Source organism: Convolutriloba macropyga, chromosome 3, assembly GCF_964194025.1.
Source record: "Convolutriloba macropyga chromosome 3, txConMacr16.3, whole genome shotgun sequence".
NCBI classification, from domain to species: domain Eukaryota; kingdom Metazoa; phylum Xenacoelomorpha; order Acoela; family Convolutidae; genus Convolutriloba; species Convolutriloba macropyga.
The window spans coordinates 58,587,611-58,614,161 of NC_134470.1; the positions used below are offsets into that span (position 1 = coordinate 58,587,611).

General features: G+C 33.8%; 1 protein-coding gene across 1 annotated transcript in view; it reads left to right on the plus strand.

The window, feature by feature from the left end:
* Positions 1-4,275: 4,275 nt before the first annotated feature.
* The window catches only part of LOC142336318 (lysosomal protective protein-like), a 30,976-nt gene continuing 8,700 nt past the window's right edge, over positions 4,276-26,551 (plus strand). Inside the window, exons 1-5 of the mRNA XM_075385062.1 lie at positions 4,276-4,421; positions 5,869-6,064; positions 8,477-8,589; positions 19,580-19,810; positions 24,166-24,294. Of these exons, the coding sequence (XP_075241177.1) occupies positions 4,382-4,421; positions 5,869-6,064; positions 8,477-8,589; positions 19,580-19,810; positions 24,166-24,294 (709 nt within the window). The 5' untranslated portion in view covers positions 4,276-4,381. The remainder of the gene's footprint in view (positions 4,422-5,868; positions 6,065-8,476; positions 8,590-19,579; positions 19,811-24,165; positions 24,295-26,551) is intronic.

The window sequence follows — 26,551 nt, forward strand, 5'->3', positions numbered from 1 at the left end:
CGTTGTTTCGAGCGAAACACTACCATTAAGCTGACTTTCACTCAATTACGATTGCACCCATTCCTCAATCTCCTTTCCCAACTGTGCAAAATTACTTCGGTCAACTGCTGCAATATTGCTTTGACCCTTCTGTGTTTCAGATACCAGCTGACGATCAATTCCTCCTGGACTTGTCCAATTCTCCAACAAGTCCACAGTGCACTCAGTTGTACACATTTGTGTCTCTTCAGCCACGTGTGCTGCCTTGTAGAACTTCTGGTCCACACCTCCGGTCTTTAACTCCATCAAGGCCCAGACTCCCAACATATTGTTTCTGTTAGCTTTGATACCATCATCAAAATCGCTTGCTATTGCAGTTACGTTGTCGCATGCTACTGAGTTCAAACTCGTGGCAAAACGTGTCTCGCTTCTCGCATCGTTGACATCAAATTCCTCTACATCCGAAAAATCTGTATCCGAAATATCTTCAAACAAATTGTCATCATCCGACTGTTCATCGCTTAGCTCATCAGACTCTGGCGACTGTACATAATCTTTTTCCACAGCATAATGCTCGTTTGGTCCCCAAGACTCAACCTTGCGCTCAATGATTTCTTATTCTGTCAGAATTTCCTTCAAGCCATTGTATTTATGTTTGCTTAGCACTGCTCTATGAATTTCCTGATTCATTTGACCACAAACATCCTCCGTAAACTCTACCTCAGTTCCTGTTTCCACTTCATCGCCGTAAGCTGGGAATCTTAATCTACTGCCACTCTCAGCAATTCTCGTACCTTCCACTTCTCCAAAGAGATCTTTACCGAAAGCTCCTTTTCTTGATACACCACAGCTGGACCCAATGTTAAACCCTTCAGAACTTCACCTGGTTGCCGAAATTGATCAATTAAAGAAACGCCAGCGCTACTTCTTGTATCAATCGCCTGCCTTTGAGAACTTTGCTGTCGCGTTCTCTGATCTGCAGTATCACTGGGTTCTCTGAGTTCCGTCCCATCTCCCGCTTTCCCTCTAATAAAGAAATTGTAGCTTCGCTCATAAAAAAGTGGATTGTCAGACAATCCTATGTCAATATGATACAGCGTCTCTGTCAGTGTCCTTGCTTGCTTCTCTAGAGTCGACCGCCAATAATCTCTTGGAAAATCACTTACTGCTTTCAAGGCCCACCCACACAATTTTGTAGGCAACCACTTCATTATCTCTTCTGTCCATCCCAGCTTCATGGCAGTGCTCAAGTAATGTTCACGCCAATCTTCCCAAAATTCGTAGCTTGGTGAAAGAAAACGCTTCACCAAATGATAACCAAACATAATCAAACTATTGATAACCCAAACCGCAAAAGTAACTCAATTTTCGATGTGCTCTCAGCAATTTCGCCAACGAAAAATATCGCAGAATCTCCAAATTATCAGAAAAAAGTCTACAGCAAAAAGTAGCAAAGAAACGAAGCCCACCCAGGAGCGCCACTGTCGTCTTCTGAATTTCTGCTAGGCTCAACATTGAGGGGACTCTGTCGCCCAGAAGATCGATCAAATAAAATAAACAAAAGGTTTTGAAATGGTGAAGCAAGCGTTACTTTGTTGCTCTGCTATTTCCCCTCTTCCACTCTTGTATGCTGTTGTAACTTAGATTGCTTTGAAATAAGTTAATTCACAATGGGGCTCGTAATTTCAATTCAAGTTATATGGATAACAAAGGAAAGATAATTACGTGCACGTCAATGGAAAAGACATATTCAACACAATCTATAACAGTAGTTAAAATAATATTACCAATATCCGTGATTCACTTTCCCAAAATGATATAAACGAAAAATGCTCACAGTGCCCCAACTGGTCTTGCAATTACAATTCTTTTAAAGTTTAGTCCCACTAAACTAACTACTTTCTCTCGCTAACTACTTTCTAACTACTTTCTAAACTAACTACTTTCTAGTAATATACACATTCAAGGGCGCTCGCAATCGCCTCTGATCAAAATCAAGCGCGCACGAGATCACTCCTGATCAGACTCAAGTGCGCTTAAAATAGTCTGATCAGAAAATGATTTTAATTAAGAACAAATTTCCTGACACCACTGCAACTTTTTCATTTTTCTTTTCCTAAAAATTGATTGTTGCAGTAATATATATTCAAATAAAGAAAAGCCAATTCAAAAAGTACTTCTATCAAAAAGAAAACCAAGCTAATGAAAAAATTATAAATCATTGCGTGCATTTCACGTTATTATTATCTAAGGCTGCGTTTAGAAGTACCACAGAGCTTTAAGTTGTCTATTCGTATTAACGATCAATTAAAAGAACCGATAGACATCCTCATAACATATTTTGTATTTAAGTATTTTTGTACTACAGTAACAAGTTTAATAAAATGTGAAATTACGCTTCCAATAAAGTTTTAACAATTATCTTTTTTTCGTCATATTTTATTGCAAATACCGTATCATCGGCGCTGTTTTTTTCTGACCACTAATACAGGAACAGGTATCCAAAAACCTAACGCAAGAGAAATTGAAAAAACTGCTCTGAATAGGCTTTCTCTCATACAAAAATATATGTTTCAGATAAAATGTCATTATTAGGTTGAAGCGGGGTCGGAACAGAAAGTTTCGTTTATCCACCCTCAGAATAGCCTGTATGACAAAGTACAACACCCTATTAAGCATTATAAACAAAATTTTGTCCTCTAAATTATTATTTTCATTAATACGAAGCAATTTACTACCCGTACTTGAGTCTCAGATCATTTCAGCGCTAAACCAGCACATTACAAGAGTAAATTTGTAATTATGTTCGAAAACAATGCATCTCCAGAATATTTTAAGTTTCTCTATATGCAGTTTTTCTTCATTATGGTTATATTGAAGTCATAGAGTACGCCCAGACTATAGTTATAGTCTGTATAGTCTGAAAAGTACTCATATCCCAAAATAAAATCTGAGCAGAATAAAGTGCAACTTTTGTAGCTTAAAAATACTCATATCCCAAAATAAAATCTGAGCAGAATAAAGTGCTACTTTTGTAGCTTATATCTGGCAAATAATATAGTAGTATACACACTATTTTTACATAAGCTAACTTTAAAGCAGTTATCAGAAAACCCATTTGGCTTAAAGGTTACGTTTTGCTACGCCAATTAAATGTTACATTCGAATCGTAGATTAAGCAAACTTTGTTGGAGTGAGTTAAGCTGAACATATTTCTTTCAAGCAGTAAATTTTACCCAAAAATCAAGGTTGACCAGTGTAAATTGTGACATGATCAGAGTTCTGACCAGCCTAAAAAACAGAATGTCTCTCGACTGATTCAACTCTGATTTGCTCTGCCACCAACCTCCGGGTATATCAAGCATTTTACATTTTACATTTTACATTTTACATCACAATTGCAACACCTACCCTAGTTGTTTTGATCTCATACTCGCTTGCGCTACTTTCATATGAAGTCTCGCAGGACACCACGCCATGCCGTGTGAGAATTGAGTTGCAAATATAGAAATTAGCTCGCTTACTTATGATGATACTAAAAATTTCGTCTACTGAATTGAGCTGTAATGTATATTGTCGGGTATTGGATTTTCTAAGCCACATTGGGCAGATTGTTGTGACACTGCATCTATAATGTTTTTTTTAAATCAACCGTGGTTTTGAAAACAACTGTTGCATAAGATATCGTTATAAATTATCTATGAATAAATTTGATCCTTTGAATTGTGGCATTAAGCTAAGGCATTAAGCTATGGCAACGGTTTTGATCGCAACAAGAGTAGATTAGAAACATTACCACACGGTTGATTTCTCCATCTCAAAGCTGTTCAACAATCAGGCTCATCCTTGGAATTTGATAAACTCTCGGTGTCGAGAACAACCGTGTGATGTTATTTAGCAACTCATTGAACAATAATTTCTGAAAAATTCTACCTTTACTTGGTCGCCAATTAAAGATCCAGCTTCCTACCTTTGACTTTATGCGAGGTTTGTTTCTTTTACACTTGAACCAGCTAGCAAGTTTTGTTTTCTCGATTACTTTCTTTTATTTACTCCGTAAATAGTGTAGGAGTTTCTGGAAGTTCGCAATGTTCGAAAACATTTTCCCGGCCAAAAATTACTCAAATTTTTCTTGAATGACAGCCCCACAATTGAACTCACAAGCAATTTATTTAGCATCGCGAACTTTCAAACTTGAATTGCTCTGTTATAAAGACCATGTTTAGTTATCTTCAACTGAATTAAGACATCTTAACTGAGATTTGTCCTGTTAATGTCAATGTTGTGTCACTTCGAGTAAATTTGAGCATTTGCATAATTATACAAACAAAAGCTGAGATAAAAGTGGGCGAACTATTTGGAGACAATTTTGAGCATCATTTTGCAATTTGGTAGATTTACAATGCAGAGGGTTATTGTTCTGTCTTTCCTGGTAGCACTGGGTAAGTTGGGGTTTAATATTTAATTATGGATAAATTGTTTTTTTTTTAATAATTAAGGGGAAAAACCAATGAAATACGATTAGGATCCCTGTAGAAAAGACCCGATAAAATAATAGTAAAATGGAAGCTGATATAGCTGGATTGTCACTTTTTTCTGGCATTACTCATCAAAAGCTCGAGAATAAAATCAAATCAGAAAAAGGCTATTTCGGCTTCCAAATGCTTTTTTTGACATAACAGACATTCATTTATTATAACGAAAATAGTCAATCTGTAAAACTTGAGTTTGAAGTCTGTCATTTTCTACGTTTAATAGAGGTTTCACTATTATCCGACCGGTAAAAAAGCCGTCAGTTTTTCCTTAAAAACACCAATCACACAGGCTAAGGTGCAGACCCGAGTCGCTTTATGATCACACCCAGTCGAGCGCACACCCGTGTGTTCCCAGACCGAAACTACAAGGTCTGGACAGAAGTTCGAGCGCACTACAGTCAGAGGTCAATTTAGTCTGAAAAGTCTGATCATAGGCGTATTTGAGCACACTTGAGTCTAATCATAATTGGTTCAAGCTTAATTGGGTCTGATCGGCAGCACATTTGAGCGCACTTGAGTCTGATCTCAAACAGTTCGAGCGCAATCGGAAAAAGTTTTTGAAAAAGTTTTCAAACGCAATTGGATCTGATCAGAGACTATTTAGAGGGCCTTATTTTTTTTCATTTTATTGTTTTTTTTAACTCAGAGATGTTGACTCTGCCAAGAGGCTTCAATAAAGCAGCGTTATGAGCAGAGACCGATAGCTCTAATCAGAAATAAAGAGTCCAGCTAATAGCAAAGGCCGGTCCCCTTCAGAGGAAATTTGGATTAACTGGAGACGACGATGTTTCATATGGAAAGCTGTCTAAACTCATGCATTCAGTCAGAAAAATACACAAAACGGTGTACTAAATAAAATTTGTTTTTAACAGCTGGGTTTCGTTTTCTTTAGCAAAACTTTTATAATTTGTTTTTCCTTAGATGAATTAAATACTGCAAACATAAGTTTATATGAAAAGAATATATTATAGCAAAATTGAGAGATTTGTTCATTTGACTCCTGACCATGACCTGAAGATGGTCTGATCAGAACGCCTTCGGTCTGAATAGTCTGATCAGAGACCCTCTGTGTCTGGAAAGACTGATCAGAGGTAACTTGGGTCTGGAAAGTCTGATCAGGGATAATTTCCGTCTCGAAAGTCTGATCAGAGATTATTTCGGTCTGGAAAGTCTGATCAGACGAAATTTTGGGTCTGGACCTCAACCTGGGCAATCAATCAAAGACGATTATTTCTGGCCTTTTTTAGTGAAAATTGTCAAGTAACGAATACATGAAGGTGTTATGTAATTTGTTAAATTACGATTTTTTTTCTACTTTTTCAATCAGATCTTATGAGAAATGTATCTAATCTAGGATACAGTGCCTATACGCCGGATCTGGTGACGTCACTTCCTGGTTATGACGGCACTCTAACGTACAGCCAGTACTCTGGCTACTTGAATGGGTCAGATGACGGCAACATCCAGCTACACTACTGGTTCGTCACTAGTCAGAATGACCCAGACACCGATCCACTCGTACTCTGGCTAAATGGTGGACCCGGATGCAGGTATGCATAGAAACATACGACCACAAAATACCACAGAAATGGATATGGATAAATATAGATATCCATAATGTATTAGAAATGTAATACAATCATGTTCTTCGAGCGCATTTTTGAATACTTTTCAACGATTGTCTTTGATTTCCTGATGACTTGTTGTATCAAACAAAAACGACTGGTAGTGTTTGCAAATAATTTAAACTCTCTCAAGAAGAAAAAATTTTCAACATTATGAATGAAAACTTTGGCGTGATTTGTTCTGAAAATGAAGTCATTGAGTTCACCCAGTAACTTTATACTGTACAGTCTGAAAAGTTACTACTGCGCCGAAATTAGGTCAGTGCAGCATAATGTCATACCTTTATAGCTTATCACTGGTAATTACTGTAGCAATAAACACCCTCTTTATACATAAGCTAGTTTTGATGTAATTACCACAAAAGCTTTAGCTCACTGGTTATGACTTGCTACGAAAGTTAAATGTTACAAGTACCCAAGCAGATGAAGAAAACTTTTACGGCGGGAGTTAAGCTGAACGAACTTTATACTTCAAATAATTAATTTTAATTGGATATCAAGACTTGCCAGTGTAAATTGGAACATGAACAGGGTATGCCACCTACAGAGAACAGAATGTCTCTAGACTGACTCAAAGCATATTTGCTCCTTCATCAACCTCCGGGAATGCACTTCAACCCCAAACTGTTCAACAACCCCAACCTGAACCGATAATAATAGTAAAAGTTGACTGTATTCTGTTTTTGTATTGTGAGAATACCAAAATCGTGCTAACAATAAGAGAATGAATATTTCTATGGAAAAATACCCTGATCATACTGTATTCTAGCCTGATCATTTTATAATTCAAGGTAAAAATAGACTAAAATTACTATGAACAAGAATGTGATTCAGTACTGAATTACATTGGGATAAGTAAGTGAATTTTTTTCTTCATGTTTTCGTACAACGATCAACGAGGTTAAATATCCCAAATGCAGATGTAAAATTTACAGAACGAAAATTTTCAGGCCTAGGTCTTGACTTTTGAAAAGACCGAGCTTGACCCAAAATGGCCATGTAAAGACCATGCTTTAACTAAATTTTTTAAATCAAAAGACTCTAAATCGACATTATTTCTCGTCTCGACTTTCTCTTTTGTCAATTTTGTGCTTCTGGGTTTTATCTCGACACATTTTATTGCATATAGACTTCAACTTAACCGAAATGACGTCTTCTAAAATTTTGCTGGACTCAAATTAACCAAACTGGACGGTCGCTTGACTCAAATATTGCGCTTAATTTTTTTCTTCTCGAAACAATGAATTTCAAAAATTGGGTTGAGCTACTGTCAAATCCAGATTCCAGCAAATATCTTTTCATGAAATTTTACGAACAGTTTTTTTCTCCCTAATTTTGAAAAGGTAGTCGGCAAGCATTCACCTTCATCTTCTTTGATTCAGAAGAATTAACGAATCTGTCATTTTTTAAAACTGTATTTCATAATTTTTGAAGAGAATACAATTGAATAATGCCACGTTTTTAGCATGGCTTATTTGAAGAAGACCTCCAAGATTAAACTATCTGGTTTCATTCAGTCATCAAAAGGGGCAATATGGTCCAGCTGTGATAACTAGTTTGTCTTTAGAATAGTAAAATTTCTTGTGGCAAAATTTTCGCAAAGGCAGTTTCTTGGCAGATTTCCAATAGTGTTCTAAGTTGGCTGAAGTCGAGCACTGCTGTGTAGCTTTGCTGCGCGGCTACTTTAACTCAACTTTAATTGTCTTTTCGACTTTATATCAACCCAAATTTCTGCTTTTCGATTTTACCTCGACCCAATTTTCTGCATATTGAGTATACCGTGCACAACAAATTTTAAAAATCCTGAACTTGCAATAACTCAAACTGATGAAAACACTTTTGCTCAACCCATGAAAAGACCATACTCAACCGATGAATTTTTATTGGCTGGACGATTAAAATGCTATTTCTCAACCCATGAAAAGACCCAGCTCGAGCCAAAATACCTATGAGAAGACCATGCTTGATACAAAATGCCTATAAAAGGACTTTCACAAGACCCATAAAAATACTTTTGCTCGGCTTTAGCCGCGAGCTCGACTGTGTTATTTTGGCTACTATTGACGCCCTTCACTAGAGTTATTGGACCTTTTCATAAGTCGAGGTCTAAACCTGGGTTGATTTAAGGCTGAATGATACCTCGATTTATCCTACTGAACAAGACAATTCCTGTTAGAAATAAATTTCATTTGTTTTAATATACTTGATGCAATCGAAACGTCGACATTTTTATTTTAGAAGTATCTAATTGAAAAAGCTTTCAAGATATCCTGGATGTGTCCAGAGTAATTTTGGCATATTTACAATTGGAGAAATGTTGTGTTTGTGTTTTTTTAGCTCCATGGACGGTATGCTGTATGAACACGGTCCCCTTCTGGTGAATGAGGATGGGACCAAATTGACAGACAACCCATGGAGTTGGAACAAAATATCAAACATGATATACCTCGGTAAATTGTTGCTTTTTCCTATAAATGGGAAGCGGGGACATTTTGAAGTCAATCTGATGAAAATTGAAGTGAATCTGATAAAAGTTAATAAAAATTTCAGAAAAACGCAATGCTTTCATTAAATTTGCCGCAAATCTTTCAGAAAATTGCCGCTTAAAAATCTAGTAAAACAATGCTGTGAAATGCTGAATGCTGTAAAAGTGGTAAAAAATTAAATCTATTGATCACAATTCTCGCAAAAAACAGCAGCCTGAATCTCGATGTCAATGACAAAACAAGTGTCACGAAGGAATATCGGAGGTGAAGCAATAAAAACAGATGTGCCTTCTAAAAGTGAGAGAAGTGAAAGTGTTCAAATCTGCGGGTGCGTGAATTTTGAAATAACGGCATATTATGAGGTGAAAGTTTCACCGCTAAGTTTACGCAAGTATTCAAATAACATCAGCGCTTTCATCTCAAGCTCCACTAACTGGCTTTATAGAAACATATCAATTAATCTGTCTAGAATTTGAATAATGTTTAGTTTTTGTTTGGTTTTATCAGAAATGTTGTATAAATTATCGGCGCTGTTCGAGACGAATGCTACAAAGTTTTTCTTGAAAATTTCAAAACACTAAAAAAAATGTTGACAAATTTTTACTATTGCTTCGGAAGACATAAGTTTCTTTTATCCCGTAGAAGAAGGAGTTGTACAGAACTTAACTTAATGCTGGACATTTGGAAAAAAAATTATGCTCGAAAAGCAATTTATTGTACTTCGTTTTTTTTTCGCTTGGCAAACGCTAATTCGAAATTAGCGTGCTAAATGTTTAAATCCAATACACAAGCTGTAACCGCGGGTATATCAGCTAATTGCCGACCTAAATGTCCAGTCCATGTTTTGAGCAACTTACGCACCCCTACTCTTGCTCACTTATTTTACTTCCCACCCATCTGACACGTGACAATAATGACATGATTCAGTGCTGATTAGGAATTTGCAGTACTGATTTACATTTTAGGTGCGGTACAAGGGACCAAGCGGCCTTCTACTCGACGAAATGTTTCGTTTTTGAGGCTTCAAGATAAATAAAACATAGACAAACCTAAATCTTCATTCATTGTGTTTTAAACAATCGAATTAGTTTTCTAAAGTTTTGATGATTGGAGTTCAATCGATACCATGTTGACATATATGACCGGTTGCAGACAAAACGTAAACTTCGTTAATCTTTTTTTCTTTTTATAAAAAAATAAATGACCATATTTGTCTGTTTTGATGTTAATGAGGGGAGAGAAATGTTATATTACTAACCATTGTTGAATTGAAATCAAAGTATTTGAGTTTAATCTGGTCGATCGGTTAAAACTTTTGTAATTTTTTTTTACTTTATATGGCGCAGACTGTCGCATCAGCGAGGCCAAATTCTTTCAGAAGTTTAATTAATGACTCAAAATATGAAGGTTCAAATGGTACTTCTGCAAATTTATCATTGAATATTTTGTCCTCTTTTGATGCAAAAATGCGGCAGAGATTATATTGATTAATTAATTTGCATTCGCAAGTAAAAGAATAGTAAGTTCCATAAAAGTTTAATTAGAGCTTGATCAATTCAATAAGATAGTATGACGTTTTACTAAAATGATGTTTTTTTAATCAAACCGGTGATGCAAACTGATGGGTTAACTACACTTTTTGGGCCACTGTGGCATTTGTTTCAATCATACTTATAAAAGACTAGGAAAATTTATAATTTACTATTGCACATAAATTTTCAAGCCTTCCCTTGGCTAAAAAATGAAGTTTGATGGACATGCTGGCTGATTTATGTGTTGATATTTATTTTGAGAAGCTTCGTTGTAAAACAATATGAAATTAAATTTTTTTTCAAATGTTTTGGCAATTTAATAATAATAATTAATAATTGTGGTTTCTGCGTAATCGCAGCGGAACAGCATTAGGTTTACCATTAGCCTGTTTTCAGCTGCCTTTTTTATTATTCCCCACATTTCAGACTGATCTTTTTTATGAGCAGCACTTTTTTGCGTCTGAAACTTTCACGTGGTACCATCATTGCAGCCAACATTGGTCAGGCTATGGTCAACCTGAAGCTATGGTTAAGTAAGAGCTCATCCTCACACAGTCAGCTTCACGGAGGCAGGGGATTGAACTCTCAATCATTGGTGTGTGAACCACACACCTTACCTCTCGGCTATCACGCTAAATTTGTTGTTTTGCAAATTCAAATTTTGCAACAGCACATTTTCTCTAAAGTTGACGAAATTAGACAACTCGAATCTAATATTTCGAGAACCGCGACCAGACATGCTACCGTTGTACCAATACTATGCTGACGTAACAACTTTGTTAGCTTGATATACCACAAGTTGGGTTATTACAATTGCATATCAATGAAAAAAAAGATAAATAGAAGGAAAATTTTCTAGAAAAAAATATTCAAAAACTATGAATGTTTAGCATTAAAAATATATATTGTAACTATTGCTCTCCATTAAACAACGCAACGACGAGCAATTAAATTCATAGCAAAAAACGGCAATAAGTTAAGAAACAGATGATCAAATCAATGAAGAAATGCCAAAAGTGACGGAAACTAGCAAAACTTTAGGTATCTTTTGAAAATTAATTTTAATTTTCTCTTTAAAATTTTTCAAAATATTAATATGTCTTGACTGCCCAGTCTGTAACGCCTAGTTTTTTTTGTTTCGTTAATCCGAAGAATCTGGCGGTTTACTAAAGAACATTTCAATTTCATGTATGTAGTATATATTCTGATATCTGCAATCAATAATATTTGACAAAATTGATGTTTTCTGGGGACACATTTCTCAGCCTCTGTTGATAAAAATTACCCTTTCATTGAAAAGATACTGAATCATTTTTTTATTGGGACAACAGCTCTTTTTCTGAGAAATCTTGAGTTAGAAATTAGATTTCAATAAAATTAATACATATGATAAAAAAATAAAAGCGGGAAAGTGATCGACAAAATTTAATAAATCCCAAGATAATTTTATTCACACAGAAATATATATCATCCCGCAAAAAGATGTGGATTTGTTGAAAATGATTTAATATACTGAGACTGGATAACATGAATGTCTTAACCGCCAAAATTGTACATTCTTTAATCACAAACGCAGACAGCTGTTTAAGAAAGTTATTCAAAAACAAGATGCTTATATTGAAATTGAATTAAGTTGATATTAATTCAGGAAAATGAACTTGCATTAAGTTAACTTGAACAAGGAGGCTCGGTAATGTGCGTACGCACATAATGTTCCGGCCCCGCTCATCCACATTCTTCACCTAATTGGTTACCAAATGATGAAGAGATAGAAAACTTTCAAAAACATACACATCATTCACTAAACAACCAATGAAATATGAAATTGCCACGCTAGAGTTCCGATGAAAGTTGTTGATAGTTGGACTACTAGAAAAACAAAAATAAAAATCAAGTAACAAACATTATTAACGACCAAAACTATAATAATCTCTATAATAAAATTTAATAACAAATCTTTAACAAAAAAACGTAACAAAATCAAAATCGCATCAGATAAAAACAAAAACACTATTTCATTATACTTCATTAGAAAAGATATGGGACCTGTCTCCAATGAGACCGGTTAACAGGTTGACAAAAGAGAGCAAATAAATGCGAACTTCAGAAATGTTTTTCCTTTTTTTAAAACAACTAATTTCACCGTTAAAAATGTCTTTAGATATCAACGGAAGCCACTAAAATGTTCATTAAAGCTACATTGGAAGCATTTGAGACATTTCTTTATCCAAGTTTTGATTGCGCAAAATTTTAAAGACAATGGCATCAACCACTTTTGTTATAATTTAAAAAGAAATAGAAAATCCTTTGAATTATACAAATATATAAGAATCTAACATTTTATGAGATCTGGTAGTAGCAGTAGTAACAAAGCTAGGAAACAAATAAATGATGCTAAAACCGTTATAATTATTAGCTCAATGGAAACGGGTTGTTACCTGTGTTTACAGAGACTGAGCTACAAATCGACCGAAAAACTATTTAAGAAAGACTTAGCTCAAAAACCCAAATTTATTTTTAAAAATATTTTTTTCAAAGCCAAAATAGAATTAAGATTACAGCACAAAGCGATGGATACAACATAACACCTCAGGAAGCCAATAATAAAGAGACTAATCACGAGCCCACAAAAAGAACAAATTCATAAAGAAGATAAAACTTCAAACAATTTTACGACATGACACTGTACAAGGAACTATAATTACAAGATATTACCTGCAACAATTGTTAATAATCAATTTCTTTTCAGCTTGACATAAATGAGGTTATTTTATAAAAGGGCAACTAGGACATGACAAAAAAGAAACCCAAAAACTGACTAGAACTGAGATCTCTAAATTTTTTATGAAAATAAATGGTCAAAGCATTCGGTCGCAACATAAAAACAAGCGCTAAAAAATGTTTGAATAGAAAACATTAATGGAGACTTCTAATTAGTGAGCTTGTATTACATGGTGACGAAACTAAAGGCAAAAAATGAGACAGATGAAAAAAATCTGTTTTATTTTTAATTTAATTTGAAAGTCATGGGAACAAACAGCTATAAACTGAAATCTTTGACCAGGTTTAATTAAACCTCTTGGGTAGGCAATTTTGAACTGTCGTTATTGGGTATATGGAGTACAACAGCGAAAAGAAAGACAAACTTAGGAAAAAAACACAAAGTTTTGCGTGATAATTGTGTCTCAGCCCAAAAAGCATAGCTGTTCAACAAAAATAATTAACATATCCAGATACGACTTTTTCTAACGTTCTGAGTTTTCCCTAAAACGCCTTCCTTTAATTGGACCTGTCAATTATGTGATAAATTGACAAGGAAAGAAATGAACTCATAAAATATGCAATTATGATAAAAAAAGAAAGATTGAGCAACCGTAGTACCAAAATTAAAGAACAATTAGTTGAACATAAAATCATTACCAACATTAATTTAAAAATCACAGGAATTTGATTTATGCATGTGGTTGCTGAAACCGCGCCCAAAAAATGTATAATTAGAGTCATAACAGACATTATATAACAACCGAAAAAAATATCTAGGTTCTTTCATACTTTTTAAAACTAATTAGATTTTTGATTGAGGACAGTAAGTCATTGAACTACAAAAATCATTTAAAAATGAAAACCAAACGACAGAAGTTCATAAAATTTTCGCGAAAACAATTGGTCAGAGCCATAAGAACCATGAGCTTAATTCTGAAACGTTAATATAATCTCGTTGGGTCTCTTTTATTATAAACAGTATCTGTCATTAATTAACCCCTGGTTTTGAAATTCTTGTCCGTAATTTACATTAAAAACATTTACACAGCGATTTTTTTTTTAAAAAAACTGAGCTCCTAACATAAAACTCAATTGTTGAAATGGTTGCAAAATAGATCAGTTTAATACAAAATTTTTCAGGTTGTCAAATTAAATAAAGTATTTTGTACAATTACCGACTGCAAAAAATTGACAAAATTATAGTTACAGAAGACTCCTAAAGCCAGCGGGAGCACAACTAGCTCTTTTTTGAGCTTAAACTTGATATGGCCGCGTTTAAAGGTTTCTATTTCCAGCAAATTTGAAGCAAGCGGGCCAAAAGCCAATTTTTTAACAAAAAAGTCTATTTTTTGAAAAATTTAGCATAAATGCTAGCCAAAAAACTCAAATCGAACAATTAAGCAACCCTCCTCTATCTTTAGAGATATAATCAATAACTTTACAGTTGACAATTTTAACATTTTTAAACAATATTGACGAAAATTTGGTCGAAAATGACGAAAATTTGGTCAAGAATGTGAATAAAAACAGCTGAATTACGTCTAATATTCACAAAATTTTAAACCTCGTTAGCTCCCTATAAAAAGCAAAAATTGAAAAATTTTTTTAATTCCATATTCTACGCCGGACGGGCTTTCTAATGATACGACTCACAACTCTCTTCGATTATTATATCGATCGGCCAAAATTGTTTGAACAAAAACAACCCATTTGAGTGCATAGATTCTCCCCCTCAGAGAGGGGTCGGAACAATTAAGTTAATATAATACGATATGTACCGTATTTTTCTCATTTTAAGTTTTTTGTGCCATTCTCAATGGTTATTCTAAATGATTTTCAGTTGATGATTTTTGTGTAGAGCAAACAACTTCTTAGTTTATTGCTTTGTCAGTGCAAAAAGAGTAAAAATTTATTGGAACTTCTAAAATCGATTGAAGGTCAGCCATTTTTGAGCAGAAAAAATGAGGTCATTAAATTTTATGATGTGAGTTAAAAATTTTGATTATATGGAACAATATGCTCAATTTGCACTTCTAATCTTTTATTAATTGAGTTCGATTATGATGATTTGTTCACCGTTCGGTAGGAACTCGATGATCCATTTTCGAACAAACTTTGGTAAATGCGTACGCAAAAATATAAAGACAGTTCGCTCAATATAACTATTGATGATTTCAAATTAGTTTCACGTCATATTGTATGGTGATAATACAAACGTGCTACCAATCTCAGCTAATTACTCTAAACAGTCACAAGAGCTTCTTTCATCAGTCAGTTTTGTTTAAAAGTCAGTACGATAAATGAACTAAAGCTATGGGGTCATATGTCCACACATCTAGTCAATTTGCATGCGTGTGTTTCTACAAATGGTAAACTCGAACTGAACGGGACGTTAAATAGTTTTATGCAATCATTCTAAGAGATTTTCTCAAGCAAGAGTGAAGAGCAATCTATAGATTTCGCTCCATATAAAGTTTTCTGAGAGGCAAAGAACATGTGGAGAAATATAAGAAAGCAAAAATGGCTCTAAAAGGTCTTTTTGTTAAATTAGTTTAGAGAAAAACAGAAAGCAAGCTTTGAGTTGTTTTTCGGACTATTTTTTCTTCTAAAAGAATGACTCAGCATATCTTTCAATTGTTTGATTCACCATTTAAATAAATTGAAAACAAACAGTAAATTTTTCGGCAGTTTTGGCAACAGAGCTGAATAACAATAAAACTAAAAACTATCTGACAAATTTAAAAAACTTGTAGTGATTGGGCTATGAGTCATCAGAACTTAACCTCGCCAAGGAATTTCGAGCGGTGATTTGATGAAAATTGCGGTCGTAATCAGAAAAAGCTCAAATTAAATGGCGGCAAGAATATTTTTAGAAATATTTCTAGCAAGAATGAGCTTTTTCTCCCAGAACTCCGATTAATGGGGTGAGAAAGTCTCATATCATTGGTTTCATAAGCATGAGCTTGAAAGTTGATCAAAATTTAAACAGTTAGGACAGTGGAAAGCGTACCAGACAAAGGAACACGCGGATCTGAGTAATATTTCAGCAAGGAATCATTATTTTTTCATTCTGATTTTTACTGCCCAGAGTTGAGATCATGTCATCTAGTAGACATTTCATGGTGTAATTCAGGGTAAAATTTTTTGTCTGAATAATGAATTTCTGAGACTAAAATTGAACATCTATGCATGGAGAAAATTAAAAATGTAAATTTTTTGCAAAGGTTGTGTATACCAATGTCAGATCTCGTCTTTCACCTTTTTTGAAAAAAAAACAAACATCATTTGAAAATGTCGGCGTTGTCCATTTTAAATTTCCATTAAACAAAACTTCAGAAGTTGATACACGGAAATCACACTTGTTCGACAAAAATTAGAAATAAAATGTAAAAATTGCACCTTTTTACGACATTCCGCATCAAAACAAATAGAAGTCACGAAAGACAGATAAATGAAACATTTTGTTTTTCTTAAATTTCCCATCATTATGCAAATTGCGTTAGAACACTATATTGACAGGTTGATTGAGGCACTAATCACGTTGACTGCCCTTTTGGTTTAGAAGTTTTGAACGATTCTTCTTCATATGCAATGTGCAGCTTCAAAACTCTATTTCTGAAAATACTCAGACAATTTTTTGACTACTAGATTTATCAGCACATATTTATTGATTACATTTATCCAAAAAATCCTGAAAGCACCCTCAGATTTACAAAAAAAAACACGAAAACAGTAGCAATTCGAGAAGTTTGATGTGTTAATGATACTTGAAATTGGAGCAACAGCTAAGAAAAATGATAACTCAACACAAATTAACCTCTGTTGTCTTAAAAAATGATCAGTTTTTCGCAAATCGATTTAACAGATCGATTAAATATTTTAATTATTTTTGTTATTTCACAAAGATATTAATTGGTCGAATTCGTCCCACTTGATATGCTACCGAAAGTTCAACATATCAAAATTCAAAAGTTGGTAAAATATAGTTGAAAAATAAAATTTGATTAAAAAGCATTCTGTAGCCCTACAAAAAAGTAGAGTACATTGATAATCACTTGAAACCACAAACGCGGTTCTAGACCCTATATTTTAATGAAAATGAACCTTAAGATGGCTTTTGATGACCTATTAAGCAAAATAAACGAAATTCAATAAAGGAATTTACCACAAGACAAAACAAACAGTCGGGAGGTTCGGTAATGTGGTATTGCCAATAATGTTCCATTCTCGCTCATCCAAATGCATGATTTTTATCTACCAAATCAAGCTGAGTTTTGAAATGTCATATAATTATTAGGAAATTTGCGCTTTCAATTTTACTAATTGATGTAACCGCCGAATATTTACCAGTGATGTACTAGAAGACTGGTTGTTCTTACTTCACTAGAATGATTAAAAATGGAAATGAATAACACATTTAAAACTTAGTTGAAAAATAATCCGACCTCAAAACAAATTCTCGAGCAAGAAAACAACCATTTGGTCAAGTGAAAGCCTAATTTGGCCATGCAACTAAAATGAGAATCTGATATCAATTGCTCGCCAATTGTCAAACCATATTTCAATCACTGAATCGTTCAATTAACCAACATCCCGCTCTGTTAAGCCCTGTTTATAATTTTTAGATTTTGTATTTTTAGTTTAAAATTAGTGCGCTAAAAAATTTTCAATCAATTTACACAAAATACATAAATTCATGTGCCAAAAAGCAACGTTAACCGAAGAATTTGGTTTTTCAATTGTCATCGCATGATCTGATAGTCGAACCTAAAATCATGCAAGAAAGCTGAAGAGAAAAGATACGACCAGAGGTCCAATGATGACATTTCAAAAACATGATTTATTATTGTAACGTCAACCGCCAATAGTGAGCAAAACAAAAAAATAAAATAGAGAAAATCTATTTTTTTTCGGAAGAAATGATTATAAATTAATCCAAACAAATTGTTTTATGTTGAAAAATCACATCTTTTTTATCACCCAAGAGAAAACATAACAAAAAGAACACAAAAAGGACAAATCGCAAAACGCCAAAGTTCAGAATTGAGCATCTTCATATTAAGACGCTCGATCCCAGTTTTATATTGGTAACCACTTAATAGTATTGAATATTAGAAAACTACAAGAATTACTGTTTCTCATTCGGAATTCATATGCATTTTGAAAAAACAACAAAAGACACGATTTAAAGATTTCTTAATTTATTATTTAAGTAGATGGTTTATTAGTCAGTAGATTTAGCTATAAATTGAAACCTAAGCTAATTAGATTGTTTAGAAATCTAGTGAGAACTGTTATTATTTGGAGTAAAAGAAAACAATTAAAAATGAGGTTAGAACTCAAAAGTCCAATCTTTTTTATAAAAACCTGTCTGAAATCAACCATTTTCAATTAAAAATGACTTTAATAAACAAATTCACAACAAATTCACAACAAATTCACTAGCAAACAGAAAATAGCAACTTAGCAACTTCCATCAATGAGAATAATCTATAATTCAAAGAGGAAAACGATGAAGTAATAGGCAATAATGAGAATTCCCTAAAAATTTTGCATAGAAACGTTTCTAAATTATAACAATCGTAAACAATTAAGCAGAAACTAAAATAAATAAGATTATTTCATCGTTCAGGTTTATAATGATGATAAAACGTTTATTCAGAGGCAAAACTCAAAAAATCACTGAATTTTCACAAAAATACATAGGTCAAAGTCACAAAAACATAAGTTGGTGACACTGTGAAAGTTCAGTTTTACCTCCTTAGAAAACCCATTTTTCGGTTCTATAATCTAATTTAGCGATCGGACCTCAAAAAGATTTTTTTATTTTAAGGACTCACAAATTCACCAAAATTGAGGCGCCAAGACCTTCCATTTAAAATCATAATAAAATGCTGCTCATATTGTTTCACCCGTGCATCTACACATACGAAACAAGAAAGCAGAAGTTACAACAATTAAGGATCAAACAAAATTAATATCTCAAACGATCTATGCAAAATTATAAAACCAAAGAAGATTAAAAATCAGTCCGTCATTTTGCTCTCTTTATTATTCTTGCAATACTGATATCTTTTTTTACAGTTTGCCTTCTCCTTTTTCTTAAAAATTGAAAAAATGATCCTATAAAACGATGTATTCCACATCCTTTCGTTTGTAATAACCACAATGAGACTAATAACAGCATCGCTATTGAGTTGCGCGTTTACTCTGCCAAAATTACGGTAACCCGCGTAATGTTCAAAAAAAGTTGAGCCTAGATAACTCCTCTGTTGAAAGTATTACAATTCTCACTAAATTACAATTTGCAACGCACAATGGGTTTTTTAACGATACCAATCAGGTATTTGTACGTCAAATATAACAATTATAATCAAACAATAATGTTATCAAACATAAAACAAAACTTAATAGCTAGTGCTTTAAATTAATAAACAATTTTATCAAACAGACTGATTGGGTTTTTGAATGTAGATAACTCAATTCCAATACAGCACTGAATCAGACAGAACATATTAGACAGAATGAGGTCGAGTCTAATTTCAAAGAGAAAATCGTTGGACTCAGATATCAATTTTTATAGTTCTCAGCAAATCCTCCGCTGATTCAGCTTGAGTTCTATATTATCCAACCTAAGAACATATCATTCTGTTTTCCAGAGTCACCCGCCTGTGTGGGTTTCTCGTACGCATTGGACGGAAACTGTCAAGTTGATGACGATTCTGCCGCAGAGGAGAATTTCCAGGCCCTCCTCAGCTTCCTGGACAAGTTCCCAGAGTACGAAGGCAGGGATCTCTACATCACTGGAGAGAGCTATGGTGGAATCTATGTTCCCACCCTAACCTACAAGATATTCACCACTGGCTCCCCACTCCAGTCTATGTTGAAAGGTACGTTCTCACCCGGAGTAACTATCTTTGTCATAGCCAAATAACTATCATTTCCTTTGAGCTAACTCTTGTAGCTCAACACTTTATATGTACCATAATCGTAAAATAAAAAGAACAAGGCGGCTCGTTAATGTGCGTTCGCACATGATGTTCCGACCCGAGCTCATCTACATTTTTGACTAAAATGTCAACCAAATCAAGAGATAACAAAAATAGATGTTTGAGTTTAAAACAATCGTTACACATTCTATCTACTAATTGAATTACTAATGCCATGCTTCATTACAGCACCAACGTGACCTGACATTGAAGAGACTAGAAAAAAAATAGCACCAACAAAATTTTGGCGGCAAAAAATGAATATCTAAATTTAAAAGCACCTGGTAACAACGTCAAAATGCAGTCAGATAAAACCTTAACTACACAAGTTTACCTTTTACTAACTATACAGCAGATGAAAAGTTTTCTTAACGAGACTAGGTAACAAGCCGACAAAAAGAACGAACAATGAGGCGAAACTTAAAAATTAATCAACATTTTTTGCACCAAGAAAATTCAAAAATCTTAAAAAACATTGGTTTTTAATAAAAAAATCCTTGATAAATTACTAAAAAGTCATTACAAAACCAAAAGCACCCGTCTGTGGTCAGACTATGCCATAGAAACAAACTAAAGAGAAACTCAAAAAATTACAAACGATTTGCGAAAACACAAACCTTTGCTACCATTAAAATCAATAGCTATCATCTGAATATGTATTTTTAATTCAGTTGTTATTTCTGCTATTTCAGTTGAAGGATTTATACTGAAAGATTAAATAAGTTTACTTGGGCCACATTTAAAAACCATTGGGATCTGTTATTACGCGATTGTTCTGAAGGAAGAGAAAAAGAAACGCAAAAAATGGCCATTCAATAAACGTTCAGAAAAACGAAACAACAGTGGCACATAATATCAATATATATGTTATTTCTTGAAATACACGAAATTCGATGGGACATCTGATTGATGAATAGAAGTTAAATTTGACGAAAGGAACCTATTCGCTATATACTGAATGTTTCGAGCAGCATCATTCATTCAGTCCTCAATTACAAGCCTATGAGATCTGTGAGCAATTTACGGCTACCTAAAGAACAAAAACAGCGAATTCAGGAAAAAAAATTGAGCGACAAAAGGGTCGAAGGCATTAAAAAAATGAACTTTTCACTAAACACTCTTCAATTTTAAATTAATTTTTCAGGAGCAATGGGAAAACCTTTTTTATCAATATAATTTCAAAAAATCAACAAATATAAACAAATACATTAGACGCACGAAAATTGCGGGAAAACACGTATTATCAAGGCCATTAAATTCATTAGCCTTCAAAGGAAGCCAGTATATACAATAAATGATGCCTCAAGGGGACAATAAGTTTTTTCGCCAATCGTATTTCATCAATAAGACCTTACAACAAGTTAATGACTATGAAAACAACAACAGAGAGAGGCAAAAACCACAAATTCAGTAGAAAAGTGCCTGAAGAAAATGTCGAAGCAACTCAAATCATAAGCTCTTCCCTGAAAACTTTATTTATGATCCGTTGAACTTCTTCCCTAAACCAATAGGGACTCTCAGCAGTAAGATGATGTGATAAGATTTCAAAAGGATCGAAAAACAAAATAAAGTACCCAAAAAAAATATGAATTCTCGTGGCATTGATGTTTTAAAACTAATAGGTAGAAGATAAAACCGCTAACCAGATTAATTTTGGCTATAGTAGAACGGAAATGGATTCTGTTAGAACCAACAATGACCAAGAGTATTCACGAAAAAAAATTAGGAATGGTTGAATTTCAAAAAAGTTTCGAAAAATTATTTTTAAACCCTTAACAGCCAGTAAACTCAATCTTTCATCGGAGCTCAATGACGATGCTCAGATATAACCCATAGGGAGGAAAATGATGTCTGTCATGCATAGATAGTTAAAAAGACATCACAATAAGTCTTATGACAGAAAACAATAACAAAAACAGCAAAAACTAAAATTCAGTAGAAAAATGCGAGAAGAAAGTGTCGAAGACAATTAAACCATTAGCTATTCTCTGAAAACTTTCTCTGTGATCCACTGAACGTCCTCTCTAAGCCAATTGGATTACAATAATCTTTGGATAATGTGATAAAGAGTTCAAAAGTGACCAATAATTCAAAAAATCCAAAAAAAAAATTAAAAAAAATTGATATCTTTGTCATTGAAGTCATATAACCAATAGCTAGAAGATAAAACAGCTAAACAGAATATTTTTAGTCGCAGTAAAAAGCAAGTGGGTCCAGTCAATACTGAAACTCACTAACAGTTCAAGAAAAATTTAGGAATTGTTATTGTTCAAATAAAATTTTCGAAAAATGATTTTTATTTTAACAGACATTAAATTCAATAGCTTTCAACGGAAGTCAATAAAAACGCTCAAAGATGCCCCGGTGGCAGTACATTTATGTTTGTCATGCATAGGTATTCATTATGAGATCACAGTAAGTATAATGACTATTAAAACAACAAAAAAAAACAGGAGAAAACCAAAAAATCAGTAGAAAAGTGCAAGAAGAACGTGTCGAAGCCATTTAAACCATAAATTTTTGTTTAAAATTTTTATTGGTCATCCACAGAACATCGTTTTTAAGCTAATGGGAACTGTCAATATTTGGATAATGTGATAAGATTTCAAAAGTAACCAATAATACGTAAAAATCCAAAAAAAAATTTTAAAAATTGAAATTTTTTGTCATTGAAGTCATATAACCAATAGATAGAAGATAAAACCGCTAACCAGTTTAATTTTGTTTGCAGTAGGAAGGAAGAGGGTGCTCTCACCCCTGGGCTGACTTACAATTCACTATAATAAGATTATGATTCTTTAATATTCAAAAAAAAATTCGAAAAATTATTTTTTAAGTCTTAACAGCCATTAGCCGCCCCCTCAATGAAATAGACATGTTCACTTAATGCTCATTATGGAACATATTGCACTGTTAGTCAATGAATCCCTACCATAGGACTCCAAAAAAAATAGTAAAACTTTAAAAAGAAATTCAAAATTTCATTCAAAATTACGAAAACTCAGAATCGAAGCAAAAAAAAACATGAGCAATTCCTTGAAAACGACGTTTTTTGTTCATTGCGCTTCATTCGACTATAAAGGAGTTTTGTCATTAATAGAACGTCGATATAAAATGTGACTTGTCTCTAGGTGACTTAAAAAAGCAAAAAAGAGAAAAGTTTTATTAAAAAAAGGGCTCTCAATTAGAGTTCGATTTTTTTTTGATAGTGAACTTCCCTATGAGACCAGAACTAGTCTTTCTATCGCCTTGCATTCAACTTTTACGAACTCAAAATTTATTCTTTTTATAGAAATTTGAATTAATGTTTTCGTAAAAAAGATCTTAGTTTGAAGAAAATTGTACTAAAAGTGAACAATCATGCTAAAGATCCCATTGTTCACACAAAACTTCAATCCTCGATAACTCCTCGAAAAAAACGAAATTCAAAAAAATCTTTTTACTTTTGAATTCTACGCTGGACCAGCTTTTTAATGATACCACTCACATTTCTCTACGACGAATATATCGATCGGCCAAAATTCACTGAACAAAAAAAAAAAAACCCATTTGAGTATATAGTTCCTTCCCCCACAAGTGGGGTCGGAACAACAAGGCTCAGTAATGAGGGATGGCGACAGTGTTAGACCCCTCTCAACCACAATATTCGAACTGAAAAAGAAAGATTTTATCCCATATGGAACCTCTGACTTACAAAACAGAAAAATCGTTGATTTGACATAGTTTTCTGGGTTTTTTAATGGCACCTGAAAACTGTAGAGAAAAAAATAGCAATAAAAATTTGTAAAATTTATCGAACGGTCAAATTGAGACCAAAAATATGTAAACCCAGCATGAAATGAAAGGGGGACACTGTCGTAATCAAAATTTCATTCGTGTTAGTTTATTTAAGTTTGTTCCTGGTAGCATTAACTTGGATATATTAGAGATTTCGTTAATAACATATTTTGTCATGATGCTCATGCAGTTTGCATTAACATTGTTTAAATTTTCAAATACCTTCCGAAGATTCTAGGAACATGAAAAAAATGTGCGTATATTAAAAAAAAACCTTGAACAAAATTATTTTTTATTCTATTCTTAAGCTTGCACATAACTAGCTGTGGCTACCGTTGAAGTCCGATAGGAATAGGAACGTCCAGACCAAGTTACACTCTTATCAGATGTTGTTCCGTAATGAGATTCGACCTGAGTATAAACTATAAAGTGAATAAATTCAATGCTTTGATTGATCAGTTGATGTATTATTTTTTTAGGATTCGCTGTTGGCAATGGACTTCTGAGCAACTCGAACAACACTAACTCACTGGTGACCTTCGGCTACTCACATGGCATTGTCTCTTCCGGTGACTACGAAGACCTCCTTAAAAACTGCGACTGCTCAGGTTTGAAAACAAGGCAAATCCATGCAAGCGCAAAAGGATACCGAATAACATATTCATATTCTACTCATACTCATTTTGAAGGTAGTTTTGTACAAATAACTCCCATGGAATTGAATTAAAGCGTCTTTATGGACTCAAGATTCGCGGGTTTATGATTCGAAATAGTGTACTCAGATTGTGGACTAAAGTAGCGCGACAAAAAGTTTACTCCAAACCGTTTGTTTATACTCCAACGTATAGGAGGGTATATTTATTGTTTATTTAATCACCGCACACATATCGATTTATGTTTCTACCAACTCTCCCCCAGAACCAACCATATTATAACACTGTTGCATGGTAATCTTCCACTGATTCTTGCAGTATAATCGCTGAGCCAAACCGTCAAAAAATATGACTTGCTATGTAAGGCTCCTTGGCTTTTTTGACAACTACAGAATGCGCTCAACAGAATTTTAAGGCTGTCCTCGTCTATGATGCAGACCCTTTTTGAACGCATACAGGTGGTACGATGCCTTCAAACATACAGAGGCAATTTTTTTAACGCGCAACATAAACGAACCAGTACTTACGGTCGAGCCAAAGTCCGCCCTATAGACAAGCCAAAGTCTGCCTCGTAGACACAACAACTCTGCAACATATACTAGGCAAGCTCTGCCAACTACACGAGCCCCGTTCGGCTCCCCCAGATGAACAAAAAAACTTGATCATGGGCGAAATAAAATCTGCATCATACACTGTTTAAACATTTTTTCGCACCATTGAACTCACCACGCAAACTGTAGTTACCCAAAAAAAAATAATAGGGTGCAACAGTTTAATCCATTTCAATGTCTAATCCAGTTAATATTATTTCAAAGGCTCTCTTTACTGTCCAAGAGCACAAGAAAAGTGTTTGAGAATTTTTCCTGCAGCGCAAGGAAAAACCGAGGTTCTTACTATATGATATATTTTTTAAAAATCTAAAAATGGAATCCCAGATAGACCAGGATTCAAAGCACATCACAAAAGCACAGCCAGCAAAACAAAGCACAATCATTATAAGGCACATGGAAGATGATCCCTTTAATGCAAAAGAAAGGGAGGGATAGTTAATAAAAAATCAGATTTTTTTTGGAGAAAAAAATATTTTTTAACCAAATTTATCCAAATGGGCTAAACCATAGATTCTTTATGTTTTACGATGTTTTTGGATAAGAGCTGCTACAAAAAAAGTTTGGGCAACATTCAACAATTCTTTGACCCGAAAAGTTAATCATATTTTTGAAAAACTGCCGAATTTTTGAGGAAAAATTTGATGAGACTGCAAAAATTGAAATTATTATTATCACGGATCGTAACTACTTTTACATTATATATTTACTATACTATAGCCATTCATATTTTAAAATACAATTGTTCAGTCACTTTGAGTGCGCTTGGCCCAATTGTACTGAGAGAAGACAAACTTTTTCAATAAGACAGACAGCTTTTGCTTTTTGACCTACACCTTTCTCCAGGCGATTCTTTTGGCAATTTTTGGCTCTCCAAGAACGTTTTGACTTCGCAGTCTTCTAAGCTGTAAAAGAAGGACCCGAGAGAACTCATAAAAATAGAGCACAAGAACTTAAAACATAAATCAAAAGCCTAATCAATTGAGAAAAGTTGTTCATGGTCTTCAACATGGGTTTCTTTAAGATCGTTCTTTTTTTTAAACACGAACGGAGCAAAGTCTGGATCGTGATTTTTTTCGGTCTGTCCGAGTTTTTTCATAACTTGAACTTGTTATATGTTGATGTCTCATGGGAATTTATTTTTAAATATTAATAATAATTTTCTGTCAGGATATATTTTAGGATGTAATAATTTTTTCAAAAACATTGCAGATATATAATACATCTGTTGTTCAAAATTCCAAGAGAAGCGGTCACAAGCATGCAAGAGAGCCATCTATTTCACAGGCCACACAGAAGTCTCGTGAAAGTGACGTTTATCAGGAAGCACCTGAGATTAGTTCGACAAGAACACAAAAGTATTCCTTTTTTTTATCAAAAGTATTTGCCTTCAACGTTAAAACCAATAGCATATATAGTTGATGTAGACTTAAAATATTTTTTTTAGAAATTATTCTAAGACGTAGCTTGACTTTTTAAGACCTACTGAGTTGACCACGGCAAAAGAAACTAATCAATCAGAAAACTCAAACAGCTAAAATATATAGTCCCCTTAGTATGTTTTATGGATTTTATGGAAATTAACTAACCATACAAAGGTCAAA